This window comes from Simochromis diagramma, unplaced genomic scaffold (genome assembly GCF_900408965.1).
Source record: "Simochromis diagramma unplaced genomic scaffold, fSimDia1.1 OVJJ01000802.1, whole genome shotgun sequence".
Classification (NCBI taxonomy): domain Eukaryota; kingdom Metazoa; phylum Chordata; class Actinopteri; order Cichliformes; family Cichlidae; genus Simochromis; species Simochromis diagramma.
Genome location: NW_024387492.1, coordinates 22,503,596 through 22,526,809, shown reverse-complemented (window position 1 = coordinate 22,526,809; position 23,214 = coordinate 22,503,596). Strand labels below are relative to the sequence as shown.

At 42.5% G+C, this 23,214-nt stretch overlaps 1 protein-coding gene across 2 annotated transcripts in view; it reads left to right on the top strand.

Annotated features, from left to right (window-relative positions):
- LOC120724687 (collagen alpha-1(XII) chain-like) overlaps positions 1–22,445 on the top strand; it is a 34,801-nt gene extending 12,356 nt beyond the window's left edge. The window contains exons 1-13 of one of the 2 annotated variants that reach the window (XM_040017003.1): positions 572–770; positions 1,377–1,492; positions 2,410–2,559; positions 6,571–6,690; positions 10,986–11,150; positions 13,612–13,758; positions 15,147–15,314; positions 15,767–15,886; positions 15,975–16,139; positions 16,583–16,729; positions 21,163–21,308; positions 21,752–21,881; positions 22,058–22,445. In XM_040017003.1, the coding sequence (XP_039872937.1) occupies positions 1,414–1,492; positions 2,410–2,559; positions 6,571–6,690; positions 10,986–11,150; positions 13,612–13,758; positions 15,147–15,314; positions 15,767–15,886; positions 15,975–16,139; positions 16,583–16,729; positions 21,163–21,308; positions 21,752–21,881; positions 22,058–22,068 (1,548 nt within the window). In that variant the 5' untranslated portion in view covers positions 572–770; positions 1,377–1,413 and the 3' untranslated portion in view covers positions 22,069–22,445. Of the gene's footprint in view, positions 1–571; positions 771–1,376; positions 1,493–2,409; positions 2,560–6,570; positions 6,691–10,985; positions 11,151–13,611; positions 13,759–15,146; positions 15,315–15,766; positions 15,887–15,974; positions 16,140–16,582; positions 16,730–21,162; positions 21,309–21,751; positions 21,882–22,057 lie in introns of those variants that run through there. The other variant, XM_040017004.1, reaches the window with a different exon arrangement.
- The last annotated feature ends 769 nt before the right edge of the window (positions 22,446–23,214 follow it).

Sequence of the window (23,214 nt, the reverse complement as noted above, 5' to 3'; positions counted from 1 at the left end):
GCCAGGGATCAAACTGCCAACCTCCAATCCCACTCTACCTCCTGAGCTACAGCCACCACATGAGTGAAATGTAGGACTCCAACAAAAATGTTTCACATTTTCCCACTCAAGGCCAGATTTACTAGATGGGGTAAAACAGTGCGTGAGGACAATCCCTATTGCTATTCTTTAAGCATAAACCCAGTCAGTTCATTTCAATATGATGAAAATAATCTAATAAGAGCAGTGAAATTTAGCGCCTAATCACAAACTAAGACATGAGTTTTGGGTAATTTACTAACAGGACAGGCGCAGCTTGCTAATTGCAGGTGGAAAAATATATAAATATAAGTCAAGCGTGTGTACATTAAATATGATATCTGGGATATCTCATTGTATTGTTATTTTTTTTGGACAAATTTTCCTCCACCATCAGTCCTTTCTCTGTTCCTGCCCACTTGTCAACCAATCAGCATTCGGCCGTGCTATCCATGTCCAATAAGCTGCGGTTAGAACTCTGGAGACTGCACGGAAACAGGTTGGCACTGGCTTAAAGCTCATTTCTGTGGACAAACAGATACACAAACAGACACAATAGCGGTGCCATAAATGAAGCATCATGGCTGGATGTCGTAAGAGCTCACTGTGGCGGGGCCGTCAGAGCTGGGAGCAGCCCACCCCCTGTTAAGTAGCAGATTGTGTGGAGACTCTTCACACTTGGAAGAAGACTACAGTCTACAGCGAAGACTTTTTGTTTAAGCAAACGACATTTGTGTCCATCTCCTCTGAAGGTCAGCGCCTGAAGGTTTCTGTTTGGGTGCAATTTAAGGGGGATTGATTGACATGCCTTCATTTATCACCTGTTTAAAATCTGCGTGCTTTTTAAATTCTGAAATATTACTTTTTGTTGTTGTTGTCGTTTTTTATATGGATTATATCTCACCATTGCTGTGCGTAATTGCGTACAGTGCCACGGCTTGATCCTCCATTACGCAAGACAGTAGGATGACTTTGTCCTCATGAGTGAATATTTCTCATCATGCAGAAATATTAAATGCATGTCTTTACTCTGAGAGGAAATAATCTGAGCCACAGAAAGGACAGAAAAAGAATATATTGTAGAGACAGAAAAAAAGATTTTCTTAAATATTTTGTAGAATTTGGTGAATTTTAGTCTTTCATACAGAAGGTTGTCATGTGATCTTATTGCTGCTCATGTAATATTCATGTGAGTTATTTTTCTCTTCAAAGCTGAGTTGTTTTGTTGTTTTAAGCATAATGTAGATTTAAATGAAAATAAAGGTGCATTAATGAGCTCTGAGGTTCACGTTCAGGGAGGATTAACAGTTTTGTGAAGCCCCGAGGAAGCCTTACCGCCTCCTTGGTTCCTCTTGCAGCTTCCTTCATGCGCTGCTGAGACCAGTAGAGCTGAAGATGAAGAGCAGGCTCTCTCTGGCAACAGTTGTGGCCCTCCTGGCACTGCTGCTGTCCTCCTCTCAGGCCCAGGAGCAAGGTAAAATCGCTCCTCCTCCCCCTCCTCTTCCTCTTTGATCCAACACATCTGACTTCCTCCACCTCCTCTCACCTCTGTCTGTCCTCTGCCTGCTGTGTGTAACTGCACTTTTTGTCTACATTAAAATAATAACTGAAGCAAACTACGCCTGTGAAGTGTTTTGCTTTAACTCATAGGCGAGAGTTTTGATGATCAGATAATCCATCAGAACTTAAATCTAGTTTGAATTTCCTGGGAGGAGCTTTTTATTTTTTTAAAGACGTTTAAACCACTAAATATAGCTTACTGAGAGCAGTAATGCAGCTTGAATGTGTAGTTAAATGTGGCTTCATGTTTATTAAGATTTACAATGCAAATTTTTCCTATGAAAAAGTCTCATGCAATGCTTCCCATCAGACTCAAAGGACATGCTGATCCTTAGCAGAAGTTCCTGTTGTAATTGGAAGCAGATACAGTGACTGATTTCCCAACTCCAAGATCTTGGATCCACAGCAGGATTTAATTCAGTGTTTTTTACAGGTCCATGTGGTCAGGCAGAGCTGCTGTAAGGCATATTTAACATGCTGCAGAACAATTGCTCTGAAATGCTGCTCTATAAAGAAAGTTGAGGGCGTTTAGGACTGATCAACAGTCATTCAGAATGGATTTGGAATATTTGTCATTTGCTTTTACCACTGTGAGACATCAGGTTCGTTATTATGCATCACATCCTACTCTGAGACAAATTATTTGTGTTATGTAATGTAATCTGCTTTCTGATAGTGAGTTTTTGTGATGTACTCCTCTCTTCTCCTGATGTATTTCCTGTCTGTCTTTCTCAATTTTCCCTCACACAATAAGACTTAACAGACATTTGTCGTGAGTATCTGTTGTGTACCAGATGTCACACACACACACACACCACTGTGCCTGTGCAGACATTCAGTGTAAGACCACAGCAAAGGCCGACATCGTGCTGCTGCTTGACGGCTCCTGGAGCATTGGGCGTATGAACTTCAAAACCATCCGCAGCTTCATCGCTCGCCTGGTCAGTGTGTTTGACATCGGCCCTGACAGAGTCCAGATCGGTAAAGCTTTCACTGCTGCTACTATTGTATACTGCATCATGTTATCATATACAGAGCCTTTGTTCTGCCCCCTCTGAAAAAAAAGCTGTTGTAGCTCCTCCTCCATTTAAACTTCTTCTGATAATTTATTAAAGAATAAGCAGTGTTGGGTAAGTTACTTTAAAATAGTAACTTAGTTACATTACTAGTTACTTCTCTCAAAAGTAACTCAGTTACTTCAAGTTACTCGTTACTTTCAAAGTAACTAGTTACTAGGGAAAGTAACTTTGGTTTTACTCAGAATTCTCTTGTTAATGTGTTGCTTCCATAACTTTGCCAGTCTTCTAGCTTGCTTACTTGCCACATGTGCACTGTGCCACCTACCAATAGAAAGGAAAAGATAATGTGCATATTTCCACGAGAGAAATCCCACGCCTGGACCGTCATTGACTGCTGCCATGATTCTAGCCTACGTCACAGCGTCATGTGCGCCTTTTACATCCAATACAAAAACTGCAGTCGTGGTGCTTTCGATTGTACTCAGAACTCGGAAATTCTGCCTTCTGAATAGGAAGATGTAGGTAACACCAGACTGCAGATGAGCTGCATACAGAGCTGGACTGGGACAGAAAATTGGCCCGGACATTTTGACTAGAGACTGGCCCACCATTATAGGAAAAATCATAAAGCCTTTGAATGAAAACAAACACTGTTGTGACAGTGATGTACACTGTTTTGATGGTATATATGCATCAATCTATCAATCATTTGTTGTAAGATTCAGATAATTATTTTTTTAAAAGCTAGACATTTTAAATGAGAATAAGAAAGAAAAGTATTTCTTTGTGTCCACCTCTCCCTGTTAATGCCCTACCTGGCCCCCTGGCAAAACTTTGCTAGACCCGCCCCTGCACAGTTACCAGCTGTCAGCTACCTAAAAAAGGATCCTGGTGTTATTTGTCTCTCAGAAACAGTTCATAACTTCCCTTCAACTCATTCATGTCACCTAAAAGGTAAACCTGTTTCTCCATCACCTGTTCAGCTCTGATGATCCAGTAAGGACATCTCCTGGCTTCATCTTCATGTTTCCCTCTCACCAGATAACCAAACCGATATCATGACCAGCAGCTTTTTTACAGCTGTGGCTCCAGCAAACATCAGCTGATACTAGAAATTAATATTAAATAAATTCTAACAATAGCTGATCAAGCTTAAACGTGATGCAGTTGTTTAGCGCGACATCTGCTGGTTTCCTCTTTCTGGCGCAAAGTGAGCGATAAACAAACAAGAAAGACGATCAGCTGATCATTGATCAGTTTCATGATTGAAGTAGAAACGGGAGAGGGAGGGGGGAGAATGAAAGAAGAAGAGGCAGCTGCAGCGTAAACACAGAATAACTCCAGCTTTGTGCCTTTTTCATTGTAGCTGAATTACGGGACAAACTGTTCCTTTTCACCTCAATAAGAAACGCGTAATATTTTCTCTGAATACCAGACGGGACGGTTGGCAACTCTAATAACTTATGAACAAAATAAAGTGCAACATCATTAACTTCATAGCACCACCCAGCTGTATAGAAACTCCGTCATGCTAGCTAGCACGCAGTACGGAAAAAGTCAGAATAACGAAAATAAACTCCACCTAAACTTGGTTCATATCTGACCCAGAGAGACTGCAGGTCATAACTTCTTACCTGAAGTTCAGTTCACACTTGGACCGGCGGCCGCCTCGGGTCTCTTTTCCTTCTGCCTCCCCTTTTCCTTCATCCACCTGCCGGCTTCCACCACTTGCTAATGTTACTGAATCTGTGGAAGCTCCGCGATAGCCACCACACGAAGTAACGAGTAACGACCCTATCTAAATCCCAGTAACGAGTAACGCGTTCCTGATTTTGGCATAATAACTAGTTACCGTGCTCGTTACCACAATAATAACGTAGTTACTGTAACGCGTTACTTAATAACGCGTTAGTCCCAACACTGAGAATAAGCCATGTCAGTTTATTTATATGACTCATTTAAAAACAGAAGATCAAAGGGCACCGATGCAACTTTTCCAGTTCCGATTGATACAGATACTTTGGTACTTTGGGTACTCTGCTGATACTGAGTACCAATCTGATATCAGGACTTTTAATCTTCCACATCAACACTTGAGCTTAAAAGGTTGATTTGTAGGATATTATCCAGCAAATACATCCATCCAAGTATTTAAAATTACTGAGTTGTTTTTTATTAGTAAGATAATAAATGACAGCACAGCAATACAAAATTAAAAACAAAAATTCACTATATCCAACTAATTTATTAGCACTGATCTAATTTCAGCTCCAAGATTTCCTTTACTTATCACATTTTTGATTATTTTAATTCTCATCACTTTGTATACAGGGAGTGCAGAATTATTAGGCAAGTTGTATTTTTGAGGAATCATTTTATTATTGAACAACAACCATGTTCTCAATGAACCCAAAAAACTCATTAATATCAAAGCTGAATGTTTTTGGAAGTAGTTTTTAGTTTGTTTTTAGTTTTAGCTATTTTAGGGGGATATCTGTGTGTGCAGGTGACTATTACTGTGCATAATTATTAGGCAACTTAACAAAAAACAAATATATACCCATTTCAATTATTTATTTTTACCAGTGAAACCAATATAACATCTCCACATTCACAAATATACATTTCTGACATTCAAAAACAAAACAAAAACAAATCAGCGACCAATATAGCCACCTTTCTTTGCAAGGACACTCAAAAGCCTGCCATCCATGGATTCTGTCAGTGTTTTGATCTGTTCACCATCAACATTGCGTGCAGCAGCAACCACAGCCTCCCAGACACTGTTCAGAGAGGTGTACTGTTTTCCCTCCTTGTAAATCTCACATTTGATGATGGACCACAGGTTCTCAATGGGGTTCAGATCAGGTGAACAAGGTGGCCATGTCATTAGTTTTTCTTCTTTTATACCCTTTCTTGCCAGCCACGCTGTGGAGTACTTGGACGCGTGTGATGGAGCATTGTCCTGCATGAAAATCATGTTTTTCTTGAAGGATGCAGACTTCTTCCTGTACCACTGCTTGAAGAAGGTGTCTTCCAGAAACTGGCAGTAGGACTGGGAGTTGAGCTTGACTCCATCCTCAACCCGAAAAGGCCCCACAAGCTCATCTTTGATGATACCAGCCCAAACCAGTACTCCATCTCCACCTCCACCTTGCTGGCGTCTGAGTCGGACTGGAGCTCTCTGCCCTTTACCAATCCAGCCACGGGCCCATCCATCTGGCCCATCAAGACTCACTCTCATTTCATCAGTCCATAAAACCTTAGAAAAACCAGTCTTGAGATATTTCTTGGCCCAGTCTTGACGTTTCAGCTTGTGTGTCTTGTTCAGTGGTGGTCGTCTTTCAGCCTTTCTTACCTTGGCCATGTCTCTGAGTATTGCACACCTTGTGCTTTTGGGCACTCCAGTGATGTTGCAGCTCTGAAATATGGCCAAACTGGTGGCAAGTGGCATCTTGGCAGCTGCACGCTTGACTTTTCTCAGTTCATGGGCAGTTATTTTGCGCCTTGGTTTTTCCACACGCTTCTTGCAACCCTGTTGACTATTTTGAATGAAACGCTTGATTGTTCGATGATCACGCTTCAGAAGCTTTGCAATTTTGAGACTGCTGCATCCCTCTGCAAGATATCTCACTATATTTGACTTTTCTGAGCCTGTCAAGTCTTTCTTTTGACTCATTTTGCCAAAGGAAAGGACATTGCCTAATAATTATGCACACCTGATATAGGGTGTTGATGTCATTAGACCACACCCCTTGTCATTACAGAGATGCACATCGCCTAATATGCTTAATTGGTAGTAGGCTTTCGAGCCTATACAGCTTGGAGTAAGACAACATGCATGAAGAGGATGATGTGGACAAAATACTCATTTGCCGAATAATTCTGCACTCCCTGTATTTTGTGAAGAAGCTGAAAGTCAGAGATGGGGTATCCTTGGTGCTTGCTACATTGTTGGATGTATTTTCTGTAGGTCTGGTTGAGTACAGCGATGACCCAAGGACCGAATGGCACCTGAATGCCCACCCATCCAAAGCATCCCTACTGGAGGCCATCGCCAACCTGCCTTATAAAGGAGGAAGCACGATGACAGGTATTTTTTTTAAATAGCACAACAGACCAGTCCTTCCTGCGTTTAAACTGACCCGAATGCCAATGCCAGACCATCCTGAGTGTTCCCCGGGGCCTCGTCCTAGTTAGACGTGTCCAGCTAGTTGATGTCCAACTAGGACACTTACCACAATAGTGTATAGCAATAGTAATACAATTACCGATATAGGATATGCATGACAGATGCTAGACCAACCATCCTTCACTGACTTACAAACAATAACCCCAAGATACTTGAACGTCTACATGTAGGACAGCTACTCAGTTACAGCCTGATTGGGCACTCCAACTTTTTATGACTGAGAACCTGAGTCTTAGACTTTGACTGGCCAATTCTCGTCCAGCTGATTCAAACTTGGCTGCAAGACATCTTGGTGACAACTGGATGTCATTGTTTGATGAAGTCAATAGAACCACAACGTCTGCAAAAGGAGAGACCACCAAACCCAACACCCTTGTCTCCTTGGCTGTGCCTAGAAATTCTTTCCATAAAAATGTGAACAGAATTGTGACAAATGTAATCCTGATGGAGTCCAGCCCGCAGGTGTATGACTTATTATTGGCAATGCAAAAGAAGCTCTCACTATAGTCTCCAAAAGGCCTATAACAATGGGCTATACTTGGCAGCTGTCTGTGGATTCATGGAGTGATCTCTGACTCAGTGTATCCAGCCTCCTTGGGATAGGTGGAAGTTGAAGATCTCCAGTACAGGGGCTTCTGCTAGACACTTGCAGTGCACCCACACTATATGTCTGGGCATGATGATTTTTATAACTCACCATCAAAAGTGATCAGTTCACAGCTCTCCTCCTGTCTTTACCTGAGTGTACAAGACATGCAGCTGCAGAGTTGAATCTCTTTTTCCCTAAGAAAAAAAAAGTGTAGTGACACCATATGGCAAGGGATACAACTCCTTTCCACCACCTCTCCAAGGAAGCTGGTTCCAGAAGTGGAGTGTTGAGGTGAGTCTGACTATATCTAGACAGGATCTTTCATCCTCATGCACAAGCTTAGGCTCTATCACCACTAGAGTGGTGATGTTCCATGTCCTTGTAGTCACTGGCAATTGGGGATTAGACCGCTAGAGCTTCTGCTGCTGGCTGCCAATCAATCCACAGTATTGCCTCCAAGTAGGGCCATGGAACCCTGTCCCAATCAGTGTAATGTGGTCTCTGGAGTTCCTGTTTATAGAGGCTTTCTAAATCCCCTCAATTTGATCCCTTACTTGGGATCTGTTTGTAGGGAGATCCTACCAGGAGTAAATTGCATGCCAAAAACAAAACAGCTCCTGGGACTATAAACCCCCATCACAGTAAGCTGACACCAAGAGAGAAACAAACAAACAAAAAACAAGTCTTTGTAATCTTCTCACATGACTGTACTGTCGTGGTTCCCGTGCCTTCTCGGCGTCACTCAAGGATCAAACACTCCATTGTTTGTTTTTGTTTTCCTCTGCTTTATCTCTCATCTGCCAAGGCAGAACTCATCAGAGGTTCTGGCCTTTGGCCAACACACCTGCAATCAACTCACCACATAACTCTAGCTGAACAGCACAGCCGCCTTACGTCTGGTGAGTGCTTGTGTTGCGGCTGTAAGGGCCACATTATCGCTGTTTGCCCCGCTAAGCCAAAAGATCGCGCCCGCCAGTAAAGGAGGCTTAAGAAGCTTCTTTGTTAAGAAGCTGCTCCACAAGGTTGGCGGTAGGCTGAGGGCTGCCGTTTGAGCCTCCCCCTACAGTAGTGGAATCGGCCGCTGGGCCCACTCCGCTGTGACCACTGGCACGCCTCTGTCATTGCACGGAATGCCTCCAAAAAGACCTGGGCATCGTCACCGTCCCCCATCCAGTGCATCGTTACTGACAGAGGAGATAGTTTCAGTGGCGCCAGCGACTCCAGGACCTGGTCTGCCAGTCTGAGTGTTCCTGCAGCTTAATCAGGTGTTCCCGCTGGGCCACCGCCCAGTCTTGGCACATCATTGCCATCTCCGCCAGCATCTGTGCCAACAACTGTGCCAACAACTGTGTCAACAACTGTGTCAACAACTGCACAAGCTGGGTGGGTGGTTCATTGTGTGGGTCAGACACCCCACTCCTGGGTTTCGGCATCACTTGTAGACAGACGTACATGACATACACGGTGATTGTGCTCACTATTATTGCTTTTTATTGACAGTTGGGCACTCAAGGAAAACAGTCTGTTCCAGTCCAGCTCTCTCCTCTCTCCACTCGACTCTGCCTTCACTATATAGAGAAACGGAAAGAAATACCATCATCAGTCAATCGCCACCACCTGTGGCTCACCAGCCTCCCGGTACCGCCCCTTTGAGCTCACTGCACCACTCCTCCCCTGCAGCTGAGCCAGGGACAACACCTCCACCACAAGATGATATCCTCATCTTTTCCAGATCGCTTGAAGAACACAGGAATCATGTAAGGCTCCAGTGTCGCCACCACCTGTGGCTCACCTGCCTCCCGGTACCGCCCCTTTGAGCTCACTGCACCACTCCTCCCTTGCAGCTGAGCCAGGGACCACATCTCCACCACAAGATGATATCCTCATGTTTTCCAGATCGCTTGAAGAACACAAGCATCATGTAAAGCAGGTGCTCCAGTGTCTCCCGGAGAACCGACTTTTTGTCAGAGGTGAAGAATGGGAATTCCACATTGACACGGTCAGTTTCTTGGCCTACATCATCCAGCAGGGGAACCTGAAACCAGACCCTGTTAAGGTACAGGATGTGTTGGATTGGCCAGAACACAAAATCGAAAGCAATTACAATGGTTCCTTGTTTTTTCTTTCACTTTCTACCATAGATTTATCTGTGATTTCAGCAAAAAAGCCATATCTTTAACCCGCCCAACCTCTCCCAAGAGCTTCTTTCAGTGGGACCAGTTGGCTCAGGCAGCTTTCAGCCAGCTCAAGCAGTGGTTTGCTTGGGCTTCAAACAGACCTGCGCCTCTGACACTGGAATTGGGGCTGTCCTCTCCCAGTAAGCTCCGCCCATGTGCTTTTCTTTCTCGTCAGTTATCACCTGCAGAGCGAAACTATGATGTGGGAGACCATGAGCTACTGGTGATCAAGCTCGCCCTGGAGGAGTGGGGGCACCATTCATTGTTTGGATGGATCTCAAGAACCTGACCTATCTACAAACTGCAAAACATCTCAGTCATCTCATCTTTCCTGGCAGTTTGCTTCATCTGAAGAGTCCTGTGAAGCTTCACCCATCCTACCTCCATCCTGCACAGTGGGAGCCATCACCTGGGAGATTGGGTCTCCCTCTTTGTCATCGGCCTTCCACCCTCGGCAGGTAATACAGTCATCCTCACCATTGTTGATCATTTTTCTAAAGCTGCCCATTTTCTCACGCTACCCAAGCTTCCTACGGCCCTGGAAACAGCCCCACTCCTGACTACCCATGTTTTCCACCTCCATGGGATACCAGAGGATATCGTCTCCGACCAAGGGCCGTAGTTCACTTCAAGAGTCTGGAAGGTGTTCTGTTTTGCTAAGAGCTCTAGGGTTAGTTGATCCTCTGGTTTCCACCTGCAGAGCAATGGGCAAACCGAACGCATGAGCCAGGAACAGGAAGCAGCCCTCCGTTGTGTGGCATCAACCAACCAGTCCGTATGGAGTGACTGTCTTCCCTGGATAGAGTATGCTTAATCTACTTAGCCACCGGATTGTCTCCCTTCGAGGTACGCTTGGACCACCACCATCTCCCCAGGTGCCGTCATGCCTGGCGAGCTACGTAGTCTGTGCTGCTGCGCACCAAGGTATGTAACAAGGACCTGCTGCTCACTACCTTGGCTCTCTGGCGACTATTTAAGATGGCAGGTCGGTGTTTCTCATCGCTGGATCGTTGCATGATTCTTGTCAGTGTTGCCCGGCTCTCTCATGCTAATCTCGTTCCTGATATATTTTCCTGGTTTGTGACTTCATTCTCTTTTTGTGCATAGATTTCCCTGGACGTGTCCCTGCCTGTTTTCCATTGGAGTTCTGACGTATGTATGTTGGTTATGACGAGTGTATCGAGTGGCGTGTGTGACTGAAGAGAATGTTCTCGTGTGTGTGACTGAAGAGGATTGTTGTTGCCCTTCCCCGCCCTAGGATGTCTGGACCTCTTTTCCCCTGCACATTTTGTATATATCACTTGGTGTGACTTTTGTAAATAAACTGTTCAACTTTTTTCTTGGTCCAACGCTTGAGTCTGTTCCTGCATTGTGACATGTACCTGTTCTGGCTGAACTCTTTGTAAAACTTCTTTGTTGCTATTTTGTAGGCTGGGCTCTAAGATACATCTGTAACAACAACTTCAATCCCAGTGTGGGCATGCGAGAAGACTCCCGCAAAATTGGTGTCCTGATCACTGACGGAAAGTCCCAAGATGAAGTTTACTTTAAGTCAAAGAACCTGAGAGACAGAGGCATCAAGCTCTATGCTATTGGTGAGTGATCTTGATTGTTTAAATGGGAAAACAAAAGTAACACTAGCTAAGCAGTGATGAGCTGCAACTTGTACCACTTGAAACAAAATGCACTTACTCTTAGGTTTGTGCTAGCTAGCTCAGCCACCATACAAGGCAACGCTTCCACCACCTGCACAGATTGTGGGCCTGGCATAATGTGCTGGGTAGTTGGGTGCCACTCTAACATGATTGTATAATGTTTCTTGCCCAGCAAACACGCACGCACGCATGATGCACGCACACACACCTACACACACACCTACACATAAAAACACATAAAACACACACACACACACACACACACACACACACACACACACACACACACGCGCGCGCACGCACATCCTGTTTTCATATCCTAAGAGGACATCTAATTGACATAATGGTTTCCCTTGCCACTTACCCTAAACTTAACTATCAAAAATTAATGTTTGTGCCTAACCCTTAGCCCAAACCTAACCATAACCTAATTGTAACCCTGACAATAAAACAACCTTGGATGATGTGAGAGGGCGTGTGTGTGTGTGTGGTGGTGGTGGTGGTGGGGAGGTGTTAGGGTCCGGATGGCTTGGGGATAGAAGCTCCTCTGGAGTCTCTCTGTCCTTGCCCGGATGATGCGGAACCTTCTACCGGATTGCAGAAGTTGGAACAGTTTGTTGCCAGGATGGGGCAGGTCCTTCAGTATATGCGCTCCTCTAGTCCTGGTGTAGATGTCCTGAAGTGGGGGAGAGCAATCCTGCAGCAGCGTTCTCTGAGGAGATTTTTGGTCCTTAACACAGCTGTTCCCAAACTAGAATGTGGTGTTCTGTGTGAGGATGTTCTCCACAGCGCCTGTATAGAAAATCCTGAGGATCTCTGGAGAGACCCTGAACTTCCTCAGTTGTCATAGGTGGTACAGGCGCTGCCTAGCCTTTTTGGTCTGGACATGAATGTGGGCAGACCATGTCAGGTCTGAGGAGATGTGGACACCGAGATACTTGAAGGACTGCACCCTCTCCACTGGAGCTCCATTGATGATAATGGGCTTGTAGTCTCTGTGCTGACTCCTGATATAAATAAAGTTTACTTTGACTTCAGCACAGCAGCAAGCAGGCGCATCAAGGGCTCTCGTGCTCACTTTTCACGTATAGAATTTTGAAAAAACATCAGTGCAAATTATAAGTCTTTATCATAATATCTGGGGGTTTTGTGTTTGTTGGTTTGTTTTTATTTTGTTTTATTTTGCGAGTTGGTTATTAGATACCGCTCCAGCCAGCCAGAGAATCCCCTCTCCTCCAACAAGCAGCAGGCGCACCTTGCAAACGGATGGCGCCCTTACGCCCAGCAAATGGGCGATAGAAAACCGATCGGTGCCTATGCCATTCCCAAAATGCGGTGACTTGATGTTGGGGCAGCATTAGCAGGAGCAATTTTTTTTCCCCAATGCCCGTAATGCCGCCCCGACCACGGGCAAGATGATATCGTCAACGGCCCATGTCGCCCATATCAAAAACCTGTCAACATGTCAGATGTCATCTGAGAAGATGTGACGTCAAGTAAGAGAATGGGGGAAAAGGGTAAACAGGTATAAATGTTAAGTGAAGAAGAGATACCATGTTCTTCCCTTTGTCTTCTGTGAGATGAACAGTTCATAAGATGGTACCTAAGATGTTCACTGTTGAAAATTCCAGCAGAAGACGTTCCTCGCATTCCTGCAGCCACATGCAGACACTGATTCTCCAAGGTGAAAGCTGGATCACGTCTATGCACACAAAATCCAGACATTAATGTAATTTTCACTACTGAAACTACATTTCCCGTTCAACATGTTAATCAAACGTATGTTTTGATCATATCTTTGATCAAGAATAAAGATGGTTTACTGTTAGAAAATATGGAAAAGCCCTGTTATACCGTGCATCATTTTAAGCATAAAAGGCTGGATGATAAGACTTTTTACCCTCTCAGATGTGATAGGAAAGCCGGGGCAACTTCAATCTCTCCCTCAATCCCAGCTTTCTCAGCACCCAGCTGTCTAAGCTAAGGGTAGTTTTAAAACAGCTAAATTAGCACCTGCAGAGGAATGGTTTATTCCAGAGTTTCAGTCAGGTTTCAGAGCTCATCACAGATGTCTGTGCTTGTCCTGCTAGACCTCAGTGCAGTGTTTGATACTGTTGACCATAATAATGTATTATAGTGATTAGAGGATGCTGTAAGTATTACAAGTACTGTGCTGCAGTAGTTTGAATTATATATATCTAATGGGCTAGAAAGAGAGAGCATCTTTCTCCTATATTGGCTTCTCTTTAATGGCTCCCTCTTAAATCCAGATTTTTATTTTTATTAAGTGTACCTATTTAATGATGGTTTATTGATTTATTTAGCAGACACTGATATGCTATTTTTGTTTTGAAATCTCTATTTTGAAGTGAAATTCTCAACCTGATCATTTGTCCCTCAGGTATAGGAAGTTATGATGAGTACGAGCTGAAGTCCATTGCCTCTGATCCAGACGAGAGTCACATGTACCTAGTTAGCAACTTCCAGCTCCTACTGGACATCGTTGACAACGTCACAATCAACTTGTGCAACAGCATAAAGGCCTCAGGTTGGTAATGAGTAAGTGGAGCATTAGACCAGCATCACAGTTAGCTTTAGATACATTGTTCAACATTTTACAAAGCTGAAAAGACTTCCCAATTTTAGTTTTTCTGACAAGAGGCTATAGCTAGTTATTTGAATCTGTTGTATAACTCTTTTAGGAAGTGTAGAGTGGCACATTTTTTAGTGATTTAATAAAGGCTATTGCCCTTTAATTGTTCAACATTGCAATCATGACTTTACTTTCATGGCTCGTACTATTATTTAGAGTTAGAAATAGCCATGTAGGGCACACCTTTCACCATCTTACAATGCTGTGATTACAGCTATTCCCCAACTCTCTGTAAATGGTACTCATGGCCACTGATCATTGGTTATTGATCAATGGTCTTTGACCAGTGGCTGTTGATCAATGGTCATGACAATTTGAATATTAATGATCAAGAAACTGGCCTCACAGCCCATTGTTCTTTAGTTGTGCTATTTTCAGTCATTGTGCATTGGAATGAGAATTTGCACCCCCAAATCTGGGGCCATGTTCTAAGCTGGAGAAGGGTGGAGTGGAGGACTTCAAGTATCTCTATCTTGCTCACAAGGGAGGACAAAGTGGAGCGAAAGATTTACACGTGGATTGGTGTGGTGTGGACACTGTTATGATCTTTTGTGGTGAAGTGAGAAGTGAGCATAAAAGTGAAATTTTTGATTTACCAGCTGATTTACGTCCCTATCCTAACCTATGGTCATGAGGTTTGGGTAGTGACCAAAAGAATGAAAATGGTTGGGAATGAGAATTCCCAAACGCTGTTGTAGAGAGAGAAAATAAGAGCGGATAGAATGACCAACTCACCTCAATATGAAATTAATTTTACTTCACTTTATTATTATCTATTTAAAATTTCAAATATTGTACTAAACTTGTATTTTTCAACAGTGGTTCTTTTTTATATGATCTGCTTTGCACCTTTTCTTGATCTCATTTGGATTTCCATTGACGTCAAGGAAAACTGATTAGGAAAACCAGATAGGAGGCTGCTTTTTAGACTACTGTGTTTATGACTGCAGTCCCTTAAAAGAGCTAAAATGTCTCCTAACTTGTTTTGAACAGCTGAGCAGCCTTTTCCTGGAGCAGGAACATGTAAATAATTTTGGGAGCAGGTGGCGCCATAGATCACAGTGTGGGAGAGGCTACTTCCTACTGAGACCACAGGGCCAGTTATCTGACGAGAAAAGAATCGACAGTCTTTTCTGTGCCTTTGTCTTCTTTCCTCCTTATGTATTTCATCTCACTCTTTCTCACTTTTCTCTCACATACAAACAGTTAAAATAGGACTCAATAGGTGAGGTGGGTATTTGTTGTGTACCAGGTGTCTCACTAACCTCCCCTCCTCCCAACAGCACCGCCTCTCTCTGGAGATGCTCAGTGTAACACCACAGCGAAAGCCGACATCGTACTGCTGGTTGACGGATCCTGGAGTGTTGGACGCGTAAACTTCAAAACCGTCTGCAACTTCATTGCTCGTGTGGTCAGTGTGTTTGACATTGGCCCAGAAAGTGTCCAGATCGGTAAAGGTTGATTTGATTCATTTAAAAAGTGGGGCAAACGAGAAGAAGTTTCAGAATCACTACTTTAAGTCAGCTTTCCTCTGATTGGCTGTTCTTTACAGGCAGATGATTTAAACAGCAGGTGGGTGGGGCTTCTGTGCCTGAGATGACTGGATATCTGGTTTCTTTTACGTTATGCTGAACATGTACCAAACATTTCGAGTAGTCTGAAGCCTGGCTTTACAAGGATTACTTGTATGTACACTAATCTCATTATTCAAAACTTTGTTTACATTGAACATCCACCGTTGGAACAGTGTATAGATGGCAGAAAATAAGGAAAAGCAGAATAGGTTGCTTTGTTTGTCCCTCTTTATTTGTAGTTGTTATCATTTTGTCTATTTTGTGAAAAAGCTGAGGATCAGAGTTTGTGTATCTTTGGTGTTCTACATTATTGGATGTGTTTTCTGCAGGTCTGACTCAGTACAGTGGTGATCCAAGGACTGAATGGCACCTCAACGCCCACCCCACCAAAGCATCCCTGCTGCATGCCATTGCCAACCTGCCACATAAAGGAGGAAACACCATGACAGGTGACTTTTTAACAGCATTGCTAGGCTCCCCCCATCGCAATGTTTCCAATTGAAGTCTTGGTAAAACATCTTTGCTGCTGTGTTGTAGGCTTGGCTCTAAACTACATGCTTGAAAACAACTTCAAACCTAATGTGGGGATGCGTGGAGACTCCCGCAAAATTGGCATCCTGATCACTGATGGAAGGTCCCAGGACGAAGTCATCCAAGTCTCACAGAAACTCAGAGACAGTGGCATTGAGCTCTATGCTGTTGGTTAGTGAGCTTGGTTGTTTACATAGGGAAAAAATGCAAGGAAAGCAGCAATGAGCTACAGACTGTGATTTAAAAAAGAAAGAAAGAAAAAAGACCAGCAACAATACTCATGCTTTGATATTTAAATGATGGTTCAGTTGGTACTAAGGGCCCCACTACCATTTCCACCACTACCATTAGCCTGAAGTGTTCTTACAAGGCAAAATGGGTCCACACTTTTATGTTGTTTATGCAAATTCTAATCTCAGCATTTAAATGTTGCAGTAGAAAGAGAGATCTCAGGAGTTTCCAGTCTTGCACTGACCAATTTTAACGTCAGTTTCCTGTTCTTCGCTAACAGGAGTGAAGCTTGACTGATTCATTTGGAAGACACTGATATTATTTTGTTCTTAGTCTCTGTTTAAATGTGTAATTCTCAATTTGATCGTGCATTTTTCTGGTAGGTATAGCTCATATTGATGAGAATGAGCTGAAGTCCATCGCCTCTGATCCAGATGAGAGTCACGTATACTCCGTCACTGACTTTGAGTTCCTGCCGGACATCGTTAATGACCTCACAATCAACTTGTACAACAGCTTAAAGGGCTCAGGTTGGAGACACTGGATAATTATAAGACCAGCATCTCAATAACTTTTATGAAATCTTGGAGTTGGAGCCCAATTCCTTGTATGTGTACATATACTATGAAACTGATCAAGCTGATTCTTAAAAGAGTACCCAAACTGCATTGTTTATTAATGTTGTGTAGAAAACCTTTAATATAGCTTGAATCAGAGGTGGGACCAAGTAATTGTTTTGCAAGTCTCAAGTAAGTCTCAAGTCTTTATCCTCAAGTCTCAAGTCAAGTCTCAAGTAATGTCAGGCAAGTCAGAGTCGAGTCTCAAATCACTGGTGTAAAAGTCCAAGTAAAGTCACAAGTCTGAAATTTTGAATTTCAAGTCCTTTCGAGTCTTTAAAAAAAAAACAACGAAAAAAGCATGTTGCAGTTATATGCTAAATGTAAATATTAGACCATGTAATTTTTAAATCTGTGTTTTTCTCAACACATGACAAAATAGTGAACTTAGAAAATATACACAAATTGTGAAATTGCACCTCTTTAAAATGCAGCTCAATTAAACCTAGCTCCAAGAATAGTTTTCACCAACAGTTCTGAGATAAGCTGCATGCTATTCTTGGATGCGCTTGTAGGACCGGCTTTAAAATCGCATGACAAAAATATCATACACATTAAAAAAAACTGCATCACCAACGTAGCCTGGAAAACATTTGCTAGTTAGATGAAGTCAGCTATCTTATCCTAGCATATTTATATGCATATTTATAATTATAAGCTTCTTGGAGTGAGTGCATACACTCGTGAAGTTTAGTAACTTCCGGTCACTGCAACAAGCCCAGGTACAGTTTACCGACGGATGGGTACAGGACCTTGAAATGCACTGTGTAGAAAGTAAAGACCATCGTACGTATCATAAGTTTACCAGTCTCACAAATCATCGTCATAAATACACATTCGTTAACCATTTATTAATAGCACCTTTGAGCTCAATGGTAATTAATTAGTAGTGGAAATAATTTCTGGTAGCATCACAGAAATGTAGCAGTGACAATAATATTGTATGCTGTAATCGCACTGGGCAATTAGCAGTGTTGGGTAAGTTACTTTAAAATAGTAACTTAGTTACATTACTAGTTACTTCTCTCAAAAGTAACTCAGTTACTTCAAGTTACTCGTTACTTTCAAAGTAACTAGTTACTAGGGAAAGTAACTTTGGTTTTACTCAGAATTCTCTTGTTAATGTGTTGCTTCCATAACTTTGCCAGTCTTCTAGCTTGCTTACTTGCCACAAGTGCACTGTGCCACCTACCAATAGAAAGGAAAAGATAATGTGCACATTTCCACGAGAGAAATCCCACGCCTGGACCGTCATTGACTACTGCGATGATTCTAGCCTACGTCACAGCGTCATGTGCGCCTTTTACATCCAACACAAAAACTGCAGTTGTGGTGCTTTCGATTGTACTCAGAACTCGGAAATTCTGCCTTCTGAATTGGAAGATGTAGGTAACACCAGACTGCAGATGAGCTGCATACAGGGCTGGACTGGGACAAATAAATCGTCCTGGGCATTTTGACTAGATGGCCCTATAATGGCCCACCATTATAGGAAAAATCATAAAGCCTTTGAATGAAAATAAACACTGTTGTGACAGTGATGTACACTGTTTTGATGGTATATATGCATCAATCTATCAATCGTTTGTTGTAAGATTCAGATAATTATTTTTTAAAAGCTAGATATTTTAAATGAGAATAAGAAAGAAAAGTATTTCTTTGTGCCCCCCTCTCCCTGTTAATGCCCTACATGGACCCCTGGCAACACTTTGCTAGATCCGCACCTGCACGGTTACCAGCTGTCAGCTACCTAAAAAAGGATCCTGGGGTTATTTGTCTCTCAGAAACAGTTCATAACTTCCCTTCAACTCATTCATGTCACCTAAAAGGTAAACCTGTTTCTCCATCACAGCTCTGATGATCCAGTAAGGACATCTCCTGGTTTCATCCTCATGTTTCCCTCTCACCAGATAACCAAACCATATCATGACCAGCAGCTTTTTTGCAGCTGTGGCTCCAGCAAACATCAGCTGATACTAGAAATTAATATTAAATAAATTCTAACAACAGCTGATCAAGCTTAAACGTGCTGCTTTTGTTTAGCGCGACATCCGCTGGTTTCCTCTTTCTGGCGCAAAGTGAGCGATAAACAAACAAGAGAGCCGATCAGCTGATCACTGATCAGTTTTCATGATTGAAGTAGAAACGGGAGAGGGAGGGGGGAGAATGAGAGAAGAAGAGGCAGCTGTGCAGCGTAAAGACACAGAGTAACTCCAGCTTTGTGCCTTTTCCATTGTAGCTGAATTACGGGACAAACTGTTCCTTTTCACCTCAATAAGAAACGCGTAATATTTTCTCTGAATACCAGACGGGACGGTTGGCAACTCTAATAACTTATGAACAAAATAAAGTGCAACATCATTAGCTTCATAGCACCCACCCAGCTGTATAGAAACTCCGTCATGCTAGCTAGCACGCAGTACGGAAAAAGTCAGAATAACGAAAATAAACTCCACCTAAACTTGGTTTATATCTGACCCAGAGAGACTGCAGGTCATAACTTCTTACCTGAAGTTCAGTTCACACTTGGACCGGCGGCCGCCTCGGGTCTCTTTTCCTTCTGCATCCCCTTTTCCCTCCTCCACCTGCTGGCTTCCACCACTTGCTAATGTTACTGAATCTGTGGAAGCTCCGCGATAGCCACCACACGAAGTAACGAGTAACGACCCTATCTAAATCCCAGTAACGACTAACGCGTTCCTGATTTTGGCATAATAACTAGTTACCGTGCTCGTTACCACAATAATAACGTAGTTACTGTAACGCGTTACTTAATAACGCGTTAGTCCCAACACTGGCAATTAGTAATACAAAACAACTGTTTTACCCTGTGAATAAAAGTATATGTTTTTGTCAATGTACCATGGTAATAACAGAAGCGAAACGCAATATCGTGTCAGGACAATTCACTATTTATGCACAATAAACAAAGGAGCATAGCGCGACAATTTCTGGTCAGCGCCAGACTTGCTTGTAACCTATATCACCAATTATGTTATGAAAATGACGCATTAACTACAACAGCAGACTGACCTTTGTGGAAATGCTTGGAGCAGACTAACCTGTGAGCTGGAGTGTTCTGGGACGTTATATTTGATCTTTGAATGGCTGCAATCCAGTCGGCTCTTTGTTACTTCGGAAACATGGCTCGAACAATTTCTCTTCAACGACGTAATCTGATAACAACCGATCTCTTTACCCGTCGGCTTCCCGTGGCTGTCATGCGACCGGCTATTGCAGTTAATAATACAACAGCTTCTTGACATTTTTGTGTTTCTTTTTATCGCTGTGTAACTGATTTCAATTGAAAGCCTGCGTGCGCTAGTACCTCTTGCCACGAGTTCCCAGAATCCTTTGCGGTTCTACCCGCGAATGACGTCACATTTTCAATCTCTATATAATATGCATGTTAAATTTTATATTTGGGGTAAAATATCAAGTCTTTTCAAGTAAACCGGTTCAAGTCCAATTCAAGTCCCAGGTCATTGGTGTAAAAGTCCAAGTCAAGTCACAAGTCTTAGAACATTTTTTCAAGTCAAGTCTAAAGTCATAAAATTAATGACTCGAGTCTGACTCGAGTCCAAGTCATGTGACTCGAGTCCACACCTCTGGCTTGAATAACTTAATCTCCTGAAATTTTGAAGTGATTTAATAAGTGTACATTTAGTTAAAAATATATATATCTATGATAGATTAACATTGTCACGTCACCCACTGGCTTGTGAATTTTAAACCCTCAACTTTAGCTTAACGATTATCGCTCTGTTGGTTTTTGAGTCAGAGGTTTCCATATTTAGACAAGACGGTGGAGCAAAGCACTGATAAATCTACTAATTAATACTAACTAATAGACTAATACAGTTACTGTGCAAAAGTCTTGAGCCAACTCTTATACCTTTAGATTTTCTTCTGGGGAACCTGACTCTTATAATTTGTTAAAGTGGTTTTTAGCAATAGCTTTCCATGCGTTCTTCAGGACTTTCCAAGTTTTTCTTCATACATTGGCTGCTTTTCTCCGGCTGTCCAGTCCGATTCATCAGAGGCTTTAAAAAAACCGTATTTTCAAAAGAAATGGAAAATTCTTACAATTATTTCATGGTTCAGGCTTTAAAGGTTAAGCACTCATTGGCACAGCAGCATTTACCCTGTTTCAGCAATGAAACTGACGACACACTACACACGGGAAATAGAAATTACTTTGTTTTTGTTATTCACAAATCAATTCTGCACTGAAAACAGAAGATTATCCTCTTAGCTTAGCTGAATGATAAAAGGATATGTGATATGTTGCATCGTTTGATGTCAACATGATGGATTCCATTTTCTGTGCTCTGTCTCTTATTCAGACGATGAGCCACTGGGGGCACCAACCAACCTGGTGACCTCAGAGGTGAAACAGAGCTCCTTCCGCACCACCTGGACTCCACCTGACGGCACCGTGGACCAGTTTCGCATCACTTACTCGGTAGCAGCCGGAGGACCCCCCAAGGAGGTGAGATGAGCTCTCCCCCTTATGTTATTTTGTAACCAGAGACCAGAGGCTTTTAGCTCCCACCATCAGAATACATGTAATTCATACTGATGGCAAAACTCTCATTTCATTTATTTGTGACAACCCAAATATAAAAATATACACTCATCAGAGCATAAACAGTGTATAAAAATGCTGCATAAGACTCATTTAGTCTAGAGTTTTACATTTCAGAAACTTATGAACAGAACCTGGCCCAGAAAGTGGCCAATGCCACACAATAAGAAACAGAAAATTAATGCAGAACTGAAAACCGTGTTGAAGACCCAGAACTGTGACACTCACAAAATCCCAAAAGTGAGTCCAACTGTTGGTTTGAAGTATTCTTTGGTTTTGATCAAATCCACCTGTCATTTACTCGTTCACTGGTCAACAGAATAAGAACCAATGCTTTATCGTTTCAGCTGCAAGTCGAGGGATCAGTGACCACTGTAGTGCTGGAAAATCTAAACCCTCTGACTGAGTACATCATCAGTGTTTATGCTGTGATTGGCGAGCGGAGCAGCGAGCCTCTCAGGGGCACCGAGACCACCCGTGAGTGTTTCCTCTTCTACAGTCTGTACTGTTGGTTATACAGAAAACTTAGTACAAAATTAAAGAACAAAAATAATTCATCATTTTATTTAGTGCATGGACACTATGTTTGATGTTCAGGTTACCATGTGCACGACAAACTAGTTCTATCTTTGTCTTTGAACTCTTCCTTTCAGGAGATGGATAGGTGTCATTTGAGCTGTGGGGGCATCATTCAGAAGAAAGTTTAACTCCTCTTCTTCAGTCGTTTCCACTCCCCCAAAACCAGTCAGCCACTTGAAAATACTCCATCTGTGTCGGTCTGCGTGTTCATATCTTTATTTCAGTGTTTTTAGGATCATTATGATCAGTGCTAACTGCTTCACCACCATGGTTAACACTTCTGTCTCACAGCAATAAGATTCCTGATTCCAGCTCCTGGTTTCTTCCTTTGTGGAGTTTGCATGGTGTGAGCACTCAGACTCAAATTGTTTATAAATGTGACTACATTACAGTTACTTCATGTACTCTCTTTATATTGATCCGAGGATCAATAAAAACAACATGGCTCCCATGATCAACAAACCAGTTTGTGGCTCTTTGTGTGTAGAATGGCTGACTGTTGGTGGATAAAGGTAAAATGTGTGAGTCCACAAAACTGAGCTGCTGTTTCCAACTAAATTAGTGTGTGAGTACAATCCGCACAATAGCGTTGATAGGTGTGGTTAGTTTTTCAGGTGTGTTTAAAAAGCGCAGTCAATTCATTTCAGTGTGATGAGCCTAATCTGACAAGTGCAATGCACGATCTCCGTGACATCTTATGTATTGTCGAAGTGTAGCTGAAACTGTGTAGTTCCACCTTTAAAAACAGTCATGTTGGAGCAACTATCGAGATCACAGTGAAAACCATGTTCGCTGTCCATGGTCTTGAAATATAACAGTTTAATTTGAGTATGATAAAATGTTATTGCAGTAAAATATGAAACAAATGTTACCTTCAAATCATCAAACCAATTCAAAACATTATAATTTCAAGAACTTCCCACCTCTACTCTGTTGTCCATCCACCTCTGGATGTCGTAAGAACTGGGGCAGGCAGAGCTAGGAGCAGCACCTCCCGCCCCGTTAAGTAGCAGATCGTGTGGAGACTCTTCCCACTTCAGACCTGAACTGGGACGACATCCAAAGAGCAAAATCCAAAGAACTGCAGGCCTCACTTACCTCAGTTATGGTCAGCGGAAAATAAGAAATATTGTGGGAAAATATTCTGTGTATACTGTGTAAATAAATGACATTTTTATCTTGAAAAAGAAGGAAATTTGAGCAAATGATTACGATTAGAAGACAGACTGAA